The 19814-nt window shown below is 37.9% G+C and overlaps 1 protein-coding gene across 9 annotated transcripts in view; it reads left to right on the top strand.

Moving 5' to 3' along the window:
• KATNAL2 (katanin catalytic subunit A1 like 2) overlaps nt 1-19814 on the top strand; it is a 305997-nt gene that overhangs the window by 83623 nt on the left and 202560 nt on the right. For all 9 annotated transcript variants that reach the window (XR_013165142.1, XM_077135532.1, XM_077135533.1 and 6 more), the window contains exon 2: nt 12197-12267. Coding sequence is in view for 8 of the 9 variants with exons in the window: in XM_077135532.1 (XP_076991647.1) it covers nt 12197-12267 (71 nt within the window). In the remaining variant the exon portion in view is untranslated. The remainder of the gene's footprint in view (nt 1-12196; nt 12268-19814) is intronic.

Below are 19814 nucleotides of genomic sequence, written 5' to 3'. Positions count from 1 at the left end.
ATTGATGGGCATTTTGGCTGCTTCCATCTCTTGGTAATTGTAAATAATGCTGCTATAAACATCGGTGTGTAAATGTCCATTTATGTCCTTGCCCTCATGTCCTTTGAGTAGAGACAGTATATAGATGGGTCCTGTTTTTTAATCCATTCTGCCAGTGTATGTCTTTTATTGCAGAGTTTAATCCATTAACATTCAGTGTTATTACTGCATGGGTAGTACTTTCTTCTACTATTTTGCCTTCTGGATTTTATATGTCATATCTAATTTTCCTTTTTTTTACCTTTACTCATAGTCTTCCTTTCTACACTCTTCTCCACATCTCTCTCTTCTGTCTTCATATCTGTCTCTAGTGCTCCCTTTAGTATTTCTTGCAGAGCTGGTCTCTTGGTCACAAATTCTCTCAGTGATTTTTTATCTGAAAATGTTTTAATTTCCCCCTCATTTTTGAAGGACAATTTTGCTGGCTATAGAATTCTTGGTTGGCAGTTTTTCTCTTTTAATAGTTTAAATATATCCTCCTACTGTCTTCTTGCCTCCATGGTTTCTGCTGAGAGATCTGTGCATAGTCTTATTGGGCTTCCCTTGTATGTGATGGATTGCCTTTCTCTTGCTGCTTTCAAGATCCTCTCTTTCTCTTTGACCTCTGACATTCTGATTAGGAAATGCCTTGGAGTATGTCTATTTGGATCTATTCTCTTTGGAGTATGCTGCACTTCTTGGATCTGTAATTTTAAGTCTTTCATAAGAGTTGGGAAATTTTCAGTGATAATTTCCTCCATTAGTTTTTCTCCTCCTTTTCCCTTCTCTTCTCCTTCTGGGACACCCACAACATGTATATTCATGCGCTTCATATTGTCCTTCAATTCCCTGAGTCCCTGCTCATATTTTTCCATTTTTTCCCCTATGTTTTCTTTTTCTTGCCTGATTTCAGATGTTCCATCCTACAGTTCACTGATCCTATGTTCTGTCCCTCGAAATCTACCATTGTAGGTTTCCATTGTTTTTTCATCTCTTCTACCTTGCCTTTCATTCCCATAAGTTGTGATTTGTCTTTTCAGACTTTCAATTTCTTCTTTTTGTTCATTCCTTGCCCTCTTCATATCCTCCCTCAATTCACTGATTTGGTTTTTGATGAGGTTTTCCATGTCTGTTCGTATATTCTGAATTAATTGTTTTAGCTCCTGTATGTCATTTGAATTGTTGGTTTGTTCCTTTGACTGGGCCTTCTCCTCTGTCTCCACCATGTCCCCAGCAGGGAGAATCCACAAAAGTTAAAGGTACCGCAAAATCTTCAATTTTCCTCATGTGATTTGTTATTTTTTGCTGGTGTCTAGGCATTTAATTACATTAATCAGTTTATTCTGGAGATTGCTTTCACTTCTTTTACCTAGGGTTTTCTTGCTTGATGAATTTGTTGTCTATCTGTTCTTTGACATTCAGTTCAGCTTTATCTGGGCCTCAAGTTTAAGTTTTGTTTAACAGAGGAGAATTTTTCAGTTGTTTTCTTGTTTTTTGCCCTGCTTGTATGGTACCTTGCCCCCCCCCCCCCCCCACACACACACACCCTTAGGAGGGTCTATTTAGATATTATAGACCCCAGCCAGATTTTTCCAGACCAAAATGGCCTCCTAACAGGAGGAAAGAGTCACCTGTGTCAGTTTTCTCTGAGGGTGAGACCCATCAGGTTGAAAGACTTTCCTGTGAAGTCTCTGGGCCCTGTTTTTCTTATCCTGCCCAGTATGTGGTGCTTGTCTGCCTGCAGGTCCCACAAGCATAAGATAATGTGGTACCTTTAACTTTTGTGGACTCTCCCTGCTGGGGGCATGGTGGAGACAGAGGAGAGGTTGTAGGCTGGTTTTAATGGCTTCAAATTACCAAGCCCTGGTGTCTGAATTCCTTGAGAGAGTGATTCCACCAGAGTTGGGCTTCATCCCTCCCCTGGGGAAGGCACAGGCTCCAGACAAGCCCCCAAAAGAGCTCACTTCGGCCTATGCCTAGGGCAGTTGCAGCCTGAAAAGTCCTGCTGCTATATCCAAAGGCAGTCACGCCTTTGTAGAAACACAGCCACAAAAATCTCTGTTTTCTTCTTTTTTTTCCTCTTTTTCTGTCAGCCCTGCCCCCTTGGCACCAGGGCAAAAATGAGCAACCTCTGCTTTGACCAGGTTATTTTGACCAGCATACCCCACCTAAGCTGGGGGCCTATTTTTAGTAGTCAGAATTTGTTAATTAATTCCACAATTGGCGTTTAATTGTGCTCAGTCCCTGCTGCTGGTAAATTTCCTTTCCTTTCCCCTCTGGGAAGCAGCCTGTGGGGGAGGGGTGCCAGCCGCCGCAGCTTTGGGAACTCACGGTTCTGAGAGGTCTCTCAGCCAGTCCAGCTGGTCCAGACTGGGGTATGCTGTGTGTTTGGTCACTGATGTGGCTCCAGGAGCTGTTCTGTATTGTTTCTGGTTATTTAGTAGTTGTTCTGGGGGACGAACTAAAATGTGCACATTGTTAAGCCGCCATCTTGACCTGGAAGTCTCTCTTTTACAAAGTATTTTAAGAAGAAGAAACAGATTATCAATGCATGAGCCCAAAAGATTGGAAGAACTAAACAAAATGTTTTATTGTTTTTTTTTTTTGTGCCTTCATGCTTTGTTCTAATTTTCCACAATGACCATATATATTTTTTGTAATTGTGAGCTGAGGGGAGACTGTGATTCATTAACCAATGTAAATAATTTTTTTAAATGAGTTGCATAAGTGTTTTGAGCAATACAATAAAAGCATGACCTGCTGATGTGATTACTTTAATGGGGAAAATGTTCATTTAAATTTATTAGGTTTGACATATTTGTTTAAAAATCAGCCACTACTTTTTTTAAATTAATAATTTTTGTTAGAGAAGTTGTAGGTTCACACAAATATTGTGCATAAAATATGTAAAATTCAGAGTGGGATATACCACTCTATTATTAACACCTTGCATAAGTGAGGTACATTTTCTGTTTTCTGCATCTATTAATTTGCTTATTCTAATTATTTCATATAAGTGAAATCCTACAATATTTATTCTTTTGTCTTTGGCCTATTTCTCTCAACATGATGTCTATAGTTTCATCTATGTTGTCACGTGAATCAGAAGTCCATACCTTTTCAATGCTGAATAATATTCCATTGTATGTACATACCACATTTTGTTTATCCATTCTTCAGTTGAGGGACACTTGGGAGGCTTCAATTTTTTGGCAATTGTGAATAATACTGCTATGAACATTGGTGTAGAAATATCTGTTCAAGTACCTGCTTTCAAATCTTCTGGGTATGTGTCTAGTAACATGATTGATGGTTAAATCCTGTAATTCTTAGCTTCCTGAGGAACTGCCAAACTATGTTTCTTCCACAGTGGCTTCACCATTTTACATTCCCATCAGCAATGAACAAATATTGCTCTTTCTCCACATCCTCTCCAACACTTGTAGTTTGTCTGTTTTTTGTTTGTTTGTTTTTGTAATGGTAACCATTCTAGTGGGCATGAAATCTGTCTCGTGGTTTTGATTTATGTTTCTCTGATGAACATCTTTTCATGTGCTTTCTGGCCATTTGTATATCTTTTCTGGAGAGATGTCCATTCAAGTCTTTAGCCCATTAAAAAAAAATTTTTTTTATTTATTAATTAAAAAGATTAACAACAAACAAACAAAAAAATTAACATATCATTCCATTCTACATATACAATCAGCAATTCTCAATATTATCACATAGTTGCATATTCATCATTTCTTAGAACATTTGCATCGATTTAGAAAAAGAAATAAAAAGACAACAGAAAAAGAAATAAAACAATAACAGAAAAAAAAGATTATACATTCCATACCCCTTACCCCTTGTTTTCATTTATCACTAGCATTTCAAGCTAAATTTATTTTAACATTTGTTCCCCCTATTATTTATTTTTATTCCATATGTTCTACTCATCTGTTGATATGGTAGATAAAAGGAGCATCAGAAAAAAGGTTTTCATATTCACAGAGTCTCACTGTGAAAGCTATATTATTATTCAGTCATCATCAAGAAACATGGCTACTGGAACACAGATCTACATTTTCAGGCAGTTCCATCCAGCCTCTCCACTACATCTTGAACAACAAGGTGATATCTACTTAATGCATAAGAATAACCTCCAGGATAACTTCCTGACTCTGTTTGGAATCTCTCAGCCATTAACACTTAGTTTCATTTCACTTTTCCCCCTTTTGGTTGAGAAGGTTCTCTCAATCCCTTGATGTTAATTCTCAGCTCATTCTAGGGTTTTTCTCAGTCCCTTGATGCTGAGTCTCAGCTCATTCCAGGATCTCTGTCCCACATTGTCAGGAAGGTCCGCACCCCTGGGAGTCATGTCCCACGCAGAGAGGGGGAGGGCGGTGAGACTGCTCGTCATGTTGACTGGAGAGAGAGCCTACATCTGAGCAACAAAAGAGGCTCTCTTGGGGGTGACTCTTAGTTTAACCCATTTTTTAATTGGGTTGTCTTATTGTTGAATTGTAGGACTTCTTTATGTATTCTGGATATTAATCCTTTATTGGATATATGGTTTCCAAATATTTTCTCCCACTGTCTAGGTTGTCTTTTCACTTTTTCAGTAACATCTTTAGATGCACAAAAGTTTTTTTTTTGTTTTTTTGATGATGTACCATTTATCTATATTTTCCTTTGTTGCTTGTGTTTTGGGTATAAAGGCTAAGAAACCATTGCCTAATACAAGATCTTAAAGATGCTTCCCTATGTTTTCTTCTAAGAGTTTTATCATCTTAGTTCTTAAATTTAGGACTTTGATCCATTTTGAGTTAATTTTTGTATACGATATGAGCTGGAGACCTCTTACATTCTTTCGCATATGTATATTCAGTTTTCCCAGCACCATTAATTGGAGAAGACTATTCTTTCCCAATTGAGTGGACTTGGAAGCCTTTGCAAAAATCAGTTGACCATAGATTTGGATGTCTATTTTTGAACTCTCAATTCAGTTCCATTGATCTGTATATCTGTCCTTGTGTCAGTACCATGCTGTTTTTTTTTGTTTGTTTGTTTGTTTGTTTTTTAATTTTTTTATTAATCAAAAAAAAGAAAAGAAATTAACACAACATTTAGAAATCATTCCATTCTACAAATGCACTCAGTAATTCTTAGTATCATCACATAGATGTATGATCATCATTTCTTAGTACATTTGCATTGATTTAGGAAAAGAACTAGCAAAACAGCAGAAAAAGATATAGAATGTTAATATAGAAAGAGAATTAAAATAATAATACTAATAATATATATATATATATAAAGGAAAAAGAAAAAAACAAAAACAAAAGATACAAACACACAAACAAACAAACAAAAAACCATATTTCAGGTGCAGCTTCATTCAGTGTTCCAACCTAGTTACATTACACTTAGGTATTATTGTGCTGTCCATTTTTGAGTTTTTGTATCTAGTCCTGTTGCACAGTCTGTATCCCTTCAGCTCCAATTACCCATTATCTTACCCTGTTTCTAACTCCTGCTGGTCTCTGTTACCAATGATATATTCCAAGCTGATTCTCGAATGTCGGTTCACATCAGTGGGACCTTACAGTATTTGTCCTTTAGTTTTGGGCTAGACTCACTCAGCATAATGTTCTCTAGGTCCATCCATGTTACTACATGCTTCATAAGTTTAGTCTGTCTTAAAGCTGCATAATATTCCATCGTAGGTATACGCCACAGTTTGTTTAGCCACTCGTCTGTTGATGAACATTTTGGCTGTTTCCATCTCTCTGCAATTGTAGATAATGCTGCTATAAACACTGGTGTGCAAATGTCCGTCTGTGTCTTTGCCCTTAAGTCCTTTGAGTAGATACCTAGCAGTGGTATTGCTGGGTCATAATCCATTCTGCCATTCTATGTCTTTTGATTGGGAAATTCAGTCCATTAACTTTTAGTATTATTACTGTTTGGATAATATTTTCCTCTACCATTTTGGCTTTTGTATTATATATATCATATCTGATTTTCCTTCTTTCTACACTTTACTCCATACCTCTCTCTTCTGTCTTTTCATATCTGACTCTAGTGCTCCCTTTAGTATTTCTTGCAGAGCTGGTCTCTTGGTCACAAATTCTCTCAGTGACTTTTTGTCTATAAATGTTTTAATTTCTCCTTCATTTTTGAAGGACAATTTTGCTGGATATAGGAGTCTTGGTTGGCAGTTTTTCTCTTTTAGTAATTTAAATATATCATCCCACTGTCTTCTAGCTTCCATGGTTTCTGCTGAGAAATCTACACATAGTCTTATTGGGTTTCCCTTGTATGTGACAGATTGTTTTTCTCTTGCTGCTTTCAAGATCCTCTCTTTCTCTTTGACCTCTGACATTCTAACTAGTAAGTGTCTTGGAGAACGCCTATTTGGGTCTATTCTCTTTGGGGTGCGCTGCACTTCTTGGATCTGCAAATTTAGGTCTTTCATAAGAGTTGGGAAATTTTCAGTGATAATTTCTTCCATTAGTTTTTCTCCTCCTTTTCCCTTCTCTTCTCCTTCTGGGATACCCACAACACGTATATTTGTGCGCTTCATATTGTCATTCAGTTCCCTGATCCCCTGCTCAAGTTTTTCCATTCTTTTCCCTATAGTTTCTGTTTCTTTTTGGAATTCAGATGTTCCATCCTCCAGTTCACTAATTGTAGCTTCTGTCTCTTTAGAGCTACCATTGTAGGTATCCATTGTTTTTTCCATTTTTTCTTCTTTGTCCTTCACTCCCATAAGTTCTGTGATTTGTTTTTTCAGATTTTCTATTCCTTCTTTTTGTTCAGCCCATGTCTTCTTCATGTCCTCCCTCAATTTATTGATTTGGTTTTTGAAGAATTTTTCCATTTCTGTTCGTATATTCAGCATTAGTTGTCTCAGCTCCTGTATCTCATTTGAACTATTGGTTTGTTCCTTTGACTGGGCCATATCTTCAATTTTCCGAGCATCATCCATTATTTTCTGCTGGTGTCTGGGCATTTGATCAGATTTCCCTGGGTGTGGGACCCAGCTGGTTGAAAGGTTTTTCTGTGAAATCTCTGGGCTCTGTTTTTCTTTTCCTGCCCAGTAGGTGGCGCTTGTGGCGCTCGTCTGTCTGCACGGCAGTCGGCCCGGGAAACCGCGCGTGGAGGCGGGGGTCGCTGGCCGCCGCGGCTTGGGAGAATGCCGGTCCTAATTGCCCAGCTGGCCCGAAACGCCAAGCATGACGGGAGGGCCCCGCTATCCAACGTTCCCAGTCAGACCGGGGAGCCACGTGCGTGGAGGGGACCCCAGTCGCCAGCCGCCCTGGCCGGGAAAACGCGCGCCCCTCGGGTATCTCACCGCAGCAGATTCTCCCTGCCCGTTCAGCTGTTCCAGAATGGGGTACGCTGTCTTTTTGGTCTCTGTGTGACTCCGGGAGCTGTTTCGTATTGTTTCTGTTTCTTTAGTTGCTTTTCTGGAGGAGGAACTAAGACCCGCGCGTCTTACTAAGCCGCCATCTTCTCCGGAAGTCAGTACCATGCTGTTTTGACCACTGCAGCTGATTAATAAGTTTTAAAGTCTGGAAATTTGAGTTCCCAAACTTTGTTCTTCTTTTTTCTAAGATGTTTTTGACTAATACAGGCCCCTTCTACCTCCAGATAAACTTGATGATTGGCTTTTCCGTTTCTGTAAGTACACTGTTGAAATTTCTATTGGAATTGTGTTGAATCTGTAAATGCTTTGGGTAGAATTGACATCCTAACAATATTTAGTCTTCCTATCTGTTACTTTTTAAAAAAAGTAGCCCCTACTTTTTACTTCGTGTATCTTTTTCTTTCAAGGATTATAATTTCCCTCAGATCTCTCTTTCTGTTGAACTTCTGAGAACCCTGGCTTCGATTTATTTTAAACTATATTCAAAGAGCAGCAACTACTTTTTGAATGTCAGAGAGCAAAATTAGTTTTGGGTAAGTTTTGGTGGCTAGTTCTATGACCCCTTCACAAGTGCTTTGAAACACAGGTTGCTTTATTTGCTGTGTGTTCTAGTAAGACTTATTACCCTAAGCAACAGTATTTTTTATTTGAATTGTTGTGAATGGATAGCTTTAGATAAATAAGTTAATGTTTTGCCTGCCTATGTAAATAGCAGATATTGAATATAACAACCTCTTCATTGTGACTTTGGATCAGAAGATATGAGAGTATTGTATCTAAAAAACAAGAACAGGATGCTGTGAAGAAGGAACAATCAGGAAATAAGAACAAGTTCTTGGAGAATAAAAATATGCTTATCCAAATAAATTCTAGAGAGTGGTTTGAAGATAAGACTGATGAAATTTCTCAGAAAATAGGGGGAAAAAATGAAAACTATATATGTGTGTATGTATATGTATATGTGTATATAAAGAATCTTAAAATACCAATTCAGGATATTACTCATTGGTTCATAGGAGTTCTTAAAAATAAATCCAATCAAACATGGGGGAATAATTTATCAAGGAAATAATAAAAGAAACTTTCCACGAATGGAAGCATGAGAACTTCCAACTTGGCAATAGCTAGTATAATTAATGGAAAAAGACCCACACTAAGGAAGTTATATAATTTCAGTATATCAAGATTAAAAATAAGAAAAAACATTTCATGCAAAGGATCAGAAAAAAGAATGGAATTGGACTTCTCAACAAAGACACTGAATGCCCATCCAAACTATTAAGTTTGAAATAGAATAAAAAAACTTACAGGTATGCAAATTCTCAAAGACATTCTTCTCCCATAAACCATTATTCAAGAGAATGTGTGCTACTAAAACAACAAAATGATTAGGAATGAGGAAAACTCAGGTTCTTAGAAATGGGAAATATAGCTCAGGAAAGTTTCAAAGGAAATCCCAAGATGAATGCCTATAGCAAGCCTAACAGTAATTCCGCCTAGAGCAGGAGGTTGGAGGCTGTCAGGGGGAGAAAGTATAATTGACACATAATCCAAAATGTGGAAAAGTGATATAAAAGGGATTTAGAGATGTGTTGGTATTTGGAAATTAGCAATAGGTATGTAGAAAAACAATAAAAATATTAAACATGTTTTTGCATAAAGAAGAACAAGGGAATGTCAATACTGCAGGGTGTTGAAAATAGATGGTAATTAATACTTAAAATTTTTAATTTATGTGTGAGACTAAAGGAAAAATGTTTATTTGGTAAAAAAAATATATTTTGACTAGTGCAGTTCCTAATATAACTTATGTGAACAGCTTAATTGAACACCATAAGTACATGGAATCTTGAGGAGGGCATAAGATTTTGTAGGTTTGTCCAGAATGATGCCCCGATAAATCCCAGAGTTATTTGAACAGTAAATAAAAAAGTATTTGCAAAGAATGGTGAGAAAGGGGGAAAATGCAACTTCCCCAAGTGGAGAATTCTTGATATTCTCACAGGCAGTAGGGACAACAAAAGCAATAGGCTGAGTCCCCAATCTTGAGGTTTGTTCACATGAAACTTAACTCCACAAAGGATAGGTCAAGCCTGCTTAAAATTAGGCTTAAGAGTCACCCCCAAGAGGACCTCTTTTGTTGCTCAGATATGGCCTCTCTCTCCAGCTAACACAACAAGCAAACTCACTGCCCTCCCCCTCTCTACATGGGACATGACTCCCAGTGGTATAAACCTTCCTGGCAATGTGGAACAGAAATCCTAGAATGAGCTGGGACTCAGCATCAAGGGATTGAGAAAACCTTCTTGACCAAAAGGGGAAAGAGCAAAATGAGACAAAATAAAGTGTTGTTGGCTGAGAGATTCCAAACAGAGTCGAGAGGTTATCCTGGAGGTTATTCTTACGCATTATATAGATATCACTTGTTAGTCAAGATGCAATGGAGAGGCTGGAGGGAACTGCCTGAAAATGTAGAGCTGTTCCAGTAGCCATGTTTCTTGAAGATGATTGTATAATAATATAGCTTTCATAATGTGCCTGTGTGATTGTGAAAACCTGTGTCTGATGCTCCTTTTATCTACCTTATCAACAGACGAGTAAAATATACGGAATAAAAATAAATAATAGGGGGACAAATGTTAAAATAAATTTAGATTGAAATGCTGGTGATCAGTGAAAGGGAGGGGCAAGGGATATGGTATGTATGAATTTTTTCCTGTTTTCTTATTTCTTTTTCTGAATTGATGCACATGTTCTAAGAAAGATCATGATGATGAATATGCAACTATGTGATGATATTGTGTATTACTGATTATATATGTAGAATGAAATGATCATATGTTAAGAATGTTTGTATTTGTTGTTATATGTATTTTTTTTTAATTAAAAAAATTAAAAAAAAAAAAAGATGTAATGGAGAGACTGGAGGGAACTGCCTGGAAATGTAGAGCTGTATTCCAATAGCCATGTTTCTTGAAGATGATTTTATAATGATATAGCTTTTGCAGTGTGGCTATGTGATTGTGAAAACCTTGTGTCTGATCAGAATAAATTTAGTAGATTGAAATGCTGGTGATCAGTGAGAGGGAGGGGTAAAGGGTATGGTATGTATGAATTTTTTTCTGTTGTGTTTTTATTTCTTTCTCTGAATTGATGCAAATGTTCTAAGAAATGATCCTGATGATCAATATACAATTATGTGATGATATTGTGAATTACTGATTATATATGTAGAATGAAATGATCATGTGTTAAGAATGTTTGTGTTTGTTATATTTTTTAAAAATTAATAAATTAAAAAGAAAAAGAAAAGCAAATAAAAAACATTAGGGAAATTCTTAATGCCAAGAAAAACAAATGCTGTACTAAAATGGAAAGTTAACCATAGTACACTTTTTGGCTCATCAACGAACAATAGTTACATGGTCCTGATACTATAATCACTGGATATTGATAATATGGTAAGGGGAAGATAGAGTGAGACGAGGATAAGAGAGCTTATTTAGAAAGCTCTTCTACCTTGAAAGGAAGTGAATAGTTAATGATTAACATTTATACATCATGAAACAGTGATATATTATTTCGAAACATGAAGGTAAATATCAGAAGAAACAGCTAAAATAATTATTGTTGTTGCCTCTAGGAAGTTAGGGTAGTGGAATGGTATAGATTATTGATTTTTTAAAAATTATAATACTATTTGATTTTTTTTTTTTTTTAGTATGCTGTATGGTGAGGGTCACATTTCATTCTTTTTCCATGTGAGCATCCTGTTATTCCAACACCATTTATTGACTCTTTTTTTTTTTTTTGAGGGGGCCTGCAGGTGGGATGAGTGCACAGGCCAGGAACTGAACCCAGGTCTTTTAGTACTATTTGATTTTTAAATAACTATATGCATGTTTTCATTTTATTATAACATTAATTTTTATAAAGCTCTGGATGGACTTCTGAAAATCTTTCATATATGTCATGCATGAATGGGAGTGTTTCTGTATACATCTTATAGTTTGGGCCACTCAACGGTCTTTTCTCTTTTATCCAGTTCTTACCCATGTCTTCCTTAGATAAAAATGTTAGCGCAATTATTCCCAAATAAAGGAAGTATTATTGAAAGTATTTTATGAATATATCAGGGGAATTTGAGATACCTGATAACTAAATGTTATCACATTAACACAGTGAATAAATGCACAAATCCATTGAGTTTGAATAAGGAGATAATTATGCAGAAATTTTCTTTTTATGACCTCTGCTACTCTCAGTGGTTATTCTAAATGCTTGGCTATGCAGTCACCCCTAATTGGTTACTGGAACATATGTATGTGTTCGTGCAGGAACCAGGTGGAACTCTTAGTGAATTAAAGATGAGGTAGCAGGTAAGTGCTTTTTATGCCAGAGCTGATTTCTAGCTCCAGAATTTATTTTTATACTCACTTTCCTTAACCTGGTTCAAAAGTGTGTATGCATTTTGTTTTTTCATGGTTAGAAGCAATAAAGGACCAATAAGAAATTCAACCAGCAAAGTGCAATCTTAATTTAAGTCATTATGCCTTTAGTGTACAATTGAGAAGGCAGTCTTAAGAAGAAAATAAAAATGGAAAACAACCTTATATACCCTTAGAGACTTAAAACTGCTTTCCAGCCTTTAATCATGCTGCTTGATTTTGACAAGTTACATTGACCTCCTGGGGTTAATTGCTATAAAAAGAGTGTGATATCTCATTGTTGTCCCATCTAAATTTTCCTTTTTGTTTACAGTGCGAGATGAGGACAGAAGCGCGAAGAAAAAATCTTCTCATTTTGATTTTGCATTACTTAACACAAGAAGGGTATGTTCCATTATAAATATTAATAGAAAGGATTCCTTTCTTTCTCTGCCTTCTACTTTTTTTTTTTTAATTTTTGCATGGATAGGCACCAGAAATCGAACCTGGGTCTCTGGCATGGCAGACAAGAACTCTGCCTGCTAAGCCACTGTGACCCACCCTTTTTTTTTTTGACATGGGCAGGCACCAGGACACGAACCTGGGTCTCTGTCATGACAGGCAAGAACTCTGCCACTGAGCCACCGTTGCTCTGCCCTCCACTTTTAAAGGTATACCTTTTTGGTCTCATTTACATAGATATTTTCCACATTATGCATCTGAAAACTTTTGTAACAGACCTACCCAGTGCATGAGATAGTTTAACCTCCCAGATAGGTTTTTATGATACCATAGACCTTTAGAATGAGGTTTCCTGGAGTTCTGCTACTGGCTATGTACATGTAGATAATGCTTTTATTCCTCAGTTCTTCCTCCAAAATAAAGGCTTCATATTTACATGGACAACCAACGTATAACTCTCTTTGTCCTTGCAATATCCACTCTACAACGGTCAAGAGAGAAAATTTGGAAGCATCTGAGTTTGGCCTCTGTTTTAGCTTCCTGGCTGATAAAAGCAAATACCATGTAATGGGTTTACTTAAACAATGGGACTTTATTGGCTCCCTGGTTTGAGGCTAGGAGAAGACTAAAATCAAGGTTTCATCAAGGTAATGCTTTCTCCCTGCACACTGCCTGTGGCATTCTGGGGCTGGTTGCTAGTGATCCTTGGTCTTTGCCTTTTCTGTCACAGGGTAATTCACATGGCAGCCTCACCTGGTTTATCTCTTTTTCTCTTCTGGAATCTGTTAACTTTCAGTTTCTGGCTGCTACGTCCTTTTTCTCTCCCTGTGTCTGAATTTCTGCTTATAAAGGACTCAAATAATTGGATAAAGGCCCATCCTTATTCAGGTGGGCCACACCTTGACTGAAGTAACCTCATCAAAAGGTTTTATTTACAAGAGTTCACACTCACAGGAATGGATTAAGTTTAAGACTTGTGTTATGGAGGTACATAGCTCCAAACCACCACTGCCCCCTACCTTGTTGAAAAACATCCAAACACAATAAAGGTGCCAATATGCTGAATACTTTGTGAGAAGAAAAAAACTGATCCACAAAGTATTTGAAGGGTACTACCTATTTCTAAATTTTTCTTGCTTTTCAAGTATCATCTAAGAAGAAAATATTCAGGTATCAGGCTTAGAGTTAAAAACCCTTTGAGTTAGAGTAGGTGTTCTCAGCTGGAGTGATTTTGCCCTCAGCCCCCACCCCCATCCCATTTCCCAAGAGTCAAATTTACAATATCAAGAGACATTTTTGGCTGTTACAACTGGCAACAAGTAGTTGGAGAGCAGGGATGCTGGTAACATGCTACAATGCACAAAAGAGTTCACAGGACAAAGAATTATCCAGCCCTAAATGTCAATAGTGCTAAAGTATAGGAATACTGGATTAAAGTAAGAACAAATTTCTGGTATTTTCCCAGACAGTTGAATGAGTATCTCTTTCTGCAATAAGCATGGTGTCTATTGGTGAAATAAGGGAGCAACTGTAACCAAAAGTCAAATTTGAGCACCTAGTAACCCTAGTTCTGGGGAGGTGAGAAAGAGAAGAGGAGGCAGCAGAGAGGGAATGGAGAATTTAGTATTTCTCTTAACCATGCGAGAAAAACTGTTTTAAACAAACTCATTGCCTTCTCGAGGAGAATGACCATTCTAGCAATGGTCATTGCTAGAAAATTTAAAATTTCTTTTAAATTTTAAGGTGAGAATTGGAGTCTCTGTACCTGATGAAACTGAGGCTTAGAGGAGTTAAGGAACTCACTGGGGGCCACCTGGCTGTAAGTGTCCTGTCTCACTCCAAAAGCCATCCAGGGTCCAGAGGAAACTACTCCAAAGTCAACAATCTTTTTTTTTTTGCTTGAGGGTCACTACAGGAAAATCAAAATATGTGTGGAAAATATATATATTTAATGATGATTTTTTAAAGCCAGGAAATGAACTCCCTGCAACTCTACTTCAGCATTCTTTTATTATTTAAATCATTAAAGAATTTGAATTTTTGGCCAAAATTTCATTTTAATAACTGATTGTAATGCTATACTTTTTTTTTTTTTCATGGGCAGGCACCAGGAATCGAACCCAGGTCTCTGGCATGGCGGGCGAGAACTCTGCCTGCTGAGCCACTGTGGCCCACCCATAATGCTGTACTTTTGAACAAACTTTGTTATGAGTACCAGATTTATTTTTCTCCCCTTGACTTTGTAAGCTCTTTAATTACAAATACGGCCTGTCTCATAACCCTTAACAGCAGAATTTTGGAAATGAGGGATATTTTACCCATGGTGAATGAGATGAACTGCAAAATCTTTAATATAAAAAGCATTCCTTAGTCCACTTACTTGAAACACACAGTTTCATAGATACTTTTCTTCTTGGTGTTGGGGATTTAAATTTTCTTAAGAAAATAGCCCACTTTTTCCACATCACCAGAGAAATGAGTGCTCCCCTCACATCATTACCAGGCAGGCCAATTAGTTGATCCTCAACTACTAAATCTCTGGATCCACACACAGCAGTGGGGTGGAAATGAGAGCCCAAGAAGAGCAGAGCTGACTTTGGTCCTCTCTATGCCTCTGTTCCTGGATCAAGAAAGTGATGGTGTTCCTGAAATCACCAACCAGGCCGTCTGCATTTGGGCGAAAGGTGGCTCTGCACTGGTCACCATCCATCTAAGGAAAGTGGTTCTAAGGGCTATAGCACAGTCAGTGCCAGGTGTCTGCTCTAAGAGGAGAGCTGTGAGGTTAGTGCTGTAGGGGGAACTTCCTGGATAAGAACATAGCCCAGGAGCCAGACTAGGTTCAAATGCCCACTCTGCTTTTTGCTAATTTGTGACCTTGGGTAAGTTACCTACTCTTTGTGCCTCAGTTCCCTTTTCTATGAGATGGGATAATGACTCTATCAGGAACTTATTATGAGATTACATATGTGATATGCTTAATTAGTGCTTGACACAAAGTTTGCATATATGAGTGCTTGCTATTTTACTAGGATGGAGGTAGTATTTGGATTTTTATTCTTTTTAATACCCAGTCTGGTTCAGCAAAAGACTTAAAGCAGCTAGAACATGGGTTTGGCCCATTTTACTTCCTTTTTTTTTTTTATAAAATTTAAGCTTCATTGAAAGACCTCTTCATTAAAATACTATAAGGCAGTGTTTTCTAAGTAAGTACTATGGGACTTTAGTACTGCAGGATGTTAATAGGTGTTCTTTAAAGGAGTTTTGTGGTCAGGTAAGTTTGACAAACATTGGGTTAAATTAAGTTAAACAGGTTCTCTTATTTCAGGACTTCTCAGACTGTCTAATTTGCTAACATGCAATGGGAATATCTGTACTAAAGTCACAATATTCAAGATTTTACAAACCAATGTTTTCTTAGGACCTCTTTGAAGACTAATTCTCCACGGAGCACTTTGAGAAATGCTGCTTTAGTGGATTATTTGACTCTTATAAAACATGACTCTTATAAAACTGGACCTCAACACTGTGAGCATAGTATTGGTAGCTGTGAAATAAACATTATTTGAATAGCCTTTGAGGAAATTACTAGCATGTAGATAGGTAGAAAAAACTAGAAGGCAATTAAAACTATTTACACAAGTAATCTCTATTTTTATTGCATTGTATTTTATATTCCAGAAACCACATCAGAAAGAAGAACTGTAAAAACAAAAAGACAGACAAATACAAGTCAGAATAGCTATCCTTGCAGTTGCTGGTCTTAGGGCCAAGAAAGTTTAGTACAGTCTGTATTTACAAAGCATGTATTTTCCCCTTTGGCCACTAGATGGCCTTTTGCATCTTGAATTAATGAAAATTCTACTAGAGTTGATCATTTTTCTGAGACCTACTTACTGACAAATGGAGGTATGAATAGATTATCAAGATTAAAAGAGAACTTTGGTTAGTTTTAAGGATGTATTCAATATAAAAAAGATAACTTCCTTTAATAAAGCACTAAAAGTCAGCAAGGAGGATAGATTATAGTTTATTATGGTGGAATAAACAATCAGGAGAAGCTTTATAGAGAAGGTGACATGAGCTGGTCTTGAAAGATGTTTAGAATATTGATAGACAGATGCAATGGACAAGGACATTCAGGTAGGGGCACAGAGGAATGGCCTCAGTGAACAATGAGTTAAACAGAAAGACCAGAGTTTGGGTGTGTAAGGAAGTGATGAGATCAGACAATGAAGGACATGGATGCTCGTTTTTGTAGAACTATTCATGCATCTTCTCCGGCTAAGTTACTGTTAACAACCTCCCTGCTTCTCCTACTGTGTCTTGCTCATTACTGCTAACCAACTCTCCCAATGCCTTTTCCTGTCATTCTGTTGGTTAAAAATCTGTAGTGGCTCTCTCCTACCAAGCATATCAAAGTTCAGATTTCATTCAGACTCAGCCAGTGTATTAAGAACATATGAAAACAGTTTTGTTCCCCTGGCCAATTAGTTTAGGAGACATGGGGTCTGCAGTAATCTATTCTTGGAATTTTTGTAAGTCAAATCTTCATGATTCTGAAAAGAGTTCAGAGTATAATATGATGTTGGTAAAGACTAAAAGTAATATATAGTTTGTCCTTCCATCTTCCCTCTTTTTTTTTCTTTACAGGTGCATATATATATAAGTATATGTATATGTGTGTGTCATTTAAAATTTTGGAAAGATTTGCAAAATATTACCAGTCTATCTCTGAGTGGTGGAATTTTCTTTTGACTTCTCTGTATTTTCTGTTTTCTGAAATGAACATGTATTATTGCATGCTAAACAGAAGTTATTAACTTTAAAAACAGATTTAGTTTTTCTCTCTGTAAAATGGGAATTGAGACAGTATAGAAGCCTGAGGAGCCATCAATAAGTATAAAAGTTTATGGACTATAGACTTCTGGAGAAGATGGCGGCTTAGTAAGAAGCGCGGATCTTAGTTTCTTCTCCAGGACAGCTACTAGGGGAGTAGAAACGATACAGAACAGCGCCCAAAGCCACAACAGAGATAAAAAAGACAGCGTACCCCATCCTGGAACGGCTGGCTGGCTGAGAGAAGCCGCTTGGGTGAGATCGCCGAGGCGCGCGGGCTTCACCGGGCGGGGCGGCAAGCGGCCGGAGTCACTCCCTTCCCCCTTCCCGGGCCGGCTGGGAGAATTGGAGAGGCGGTCCCCTGAAACCGCGGCGGCTGGCGCCCACACCACGTGCGGCCCCCCGGACCAACTGAGAGAATTGGATCGGAAATCCCCAGGCCGCAGAGAACGGTGACGGGTGGGGGAGGCCCCTTCCAAACCCGTGACACGTGCACTCTCCCGGGCGGGCAGCTGCCGCTGGCGCCCTCCCGCCACGCTTGTCGCCCGGGCGACTAGGAAATTCGGACGGGCGCTTTCCCAGGCTGCGGCGGCCAGCAACCCTCCCCGCATTCGGACCCCGGGCCGGCTCGATCCCTTCCAAGCCGCTTCGGCTAGCGAACCTCCCGGACGGCGAGAGTTTTCCAAAGTTAAAGGTCCCACAGCACCTTTTACTGGTGGGACCTGCAGACAAACGTGTGCCACGAGTGCCACCTACTGGGCAGGAAAAGAAAAACAGAACCCAGAGATTTCACAGAAAAATCTTCCAAACTTTTGGATCCAATACCCAGGGAAATCTGTCTAAATGCGCAGATGCCAACAGAAGATAACGGATCACGCTCAAATAATTGAAAATATGGCCCAGTCAAAGGAACAAACCAATAGTTGAAATGAGATACAGGAGCTGAGACAACTAATGCTGAATATACGCACAGAAATGGAAAACCTCTTCAAAAACGAAATCGATAAATTGAGGGAGGACATGAAGAAGACATGGGCTGAACATAAAGAAGAAATAGAAAAACTGAAAAAACAAATCACAGAACTTATGGAAGTGAAGGACAAAGTAGAAAAGATAGAAAAAACAATGGATACCTACAATGATAGATTCAAAGAGACAGAAGATAGAATTAGTGATTTGGAGGATGGAACATCTGAATTCCAAAAAGAAACAGAAACTATCGGGAAAAGAATGGAAAAATTTGAGCAGGGGCTCAGGGAACTCAAGGACAATATGAACCGCACAAATATACGTGTTGTGGGTGTCCCAGAAGGAGAAGAGAAGGGAAAAGGAGGAGAAAAACTAATGGAAGAAATTTTCACTGAAAATTTCCCAACTCTTATAAAAGACCTAAAATTACAGATCCAAGAAGTGCAGCGCACCCCAAAGAGATTAGACCCAAATAGGCATTCTCCAAGACACTTACTTGTTAGAATGTCAGAGGTCAAAGAGAAAGAGAGGATCTTGAAAGCAGCAAGAGAAAAACAATCCATCACATACAAGGGAAACCCAATAAGACTATGTGTAGATTTCTCAGCAGAAACCATGGAGGTGAGAAGACAGTGGGATGATATATTTAAATTACTAAAAGAGAAAAACTGCCAACCAAGACTCCTATATCCAGCAAAATTGTCCTTCAAAAATGAGGGAGAAATTAAAACATTCTCAGACAAAAAGTCACTGAGAGAATTTGTGACCAAGAGACCAGCTCTGCAAGAAATACTAAAGGGAGCACTAGAGTCAGAACCGAAAAGACAGAAGAGAGAGGTATGGAGAAGAGTGTAGAAAGAAGGAAAGTCAGATATGATATATATAATACAGAAGGCAAAATGGTAGAGGAAAATATTATCCAAACAATAATAACACTAAATGTTAATGGACTGAATTCCCCAATCAAAAGACATAGACTGGCAGAATGGATTAAAAAACAGGATCCTTCTATATGCTGTCTACAGGAAACACATCTTAGACCCAAAGATAAACATAGGTTGAAAGTGAAAGGTTGGGAAAAGATATTTCATGCAAATAACAACCAGAAAATAGCAGGAGTGGCTATACTAATATCCAACAAATTAGACTTCAAATGTAAAACAGTTAAAAGAGACAAAGAAGGACACTATATACTAATAAAAGGAACAATTAAACAAGAAGACATAATAATCATAAATATTTTTGCACCGAACCAGAATGCCCCAAAATATGTGAGGAATACACTGCAAACACTGAAAAAGGAAATAGACACAAATACCATAATAGTTGGAGACTTCAATTCCCCACTCTCATCAATGGACAGAACATCTAGACAGAGGATCAATAAAGAAATAGAGAATCTGAATATTACTATAAAGGAGCTAGACTTAACAGACATTTATAGGACATTACATCCCACAACAGCAGGATACACCTTTTTCTCAAGTGCTCATGGATCATTCTCAAAGATAGACCATATGCTGGGTCACAAAGCAAGTCTTAACAAATTTAAAAAGATTGAAATCATACACAACACTTTCTCGGATCATAAAGGAATGAAGTTGGAAATCAATAATAGGCGGAGTGCCAGAAAATTCACAAATACGTGCAGGCTCAACAACACACTCTTAAACAATGAGTGGGTC

This window comes from Tamandua tetradactyla, chromosome 18 (genome assembly GCF_023851605.1).
Source record: "Tamandua tetradactyla isolate mTamTet1 chromosome 18, mTamTet1.pri, whole genome shotgun sequence".
Lineage (NCBI taxonomy): Eukaryota > Metazoa > Chordata > Mammalia > Pilosa > Myrmecophagidae > Tamandua > Tamandua tetradactyla.
This window is presented reverse-complemented; position numbering and strand designations above follow the sequence as displayed.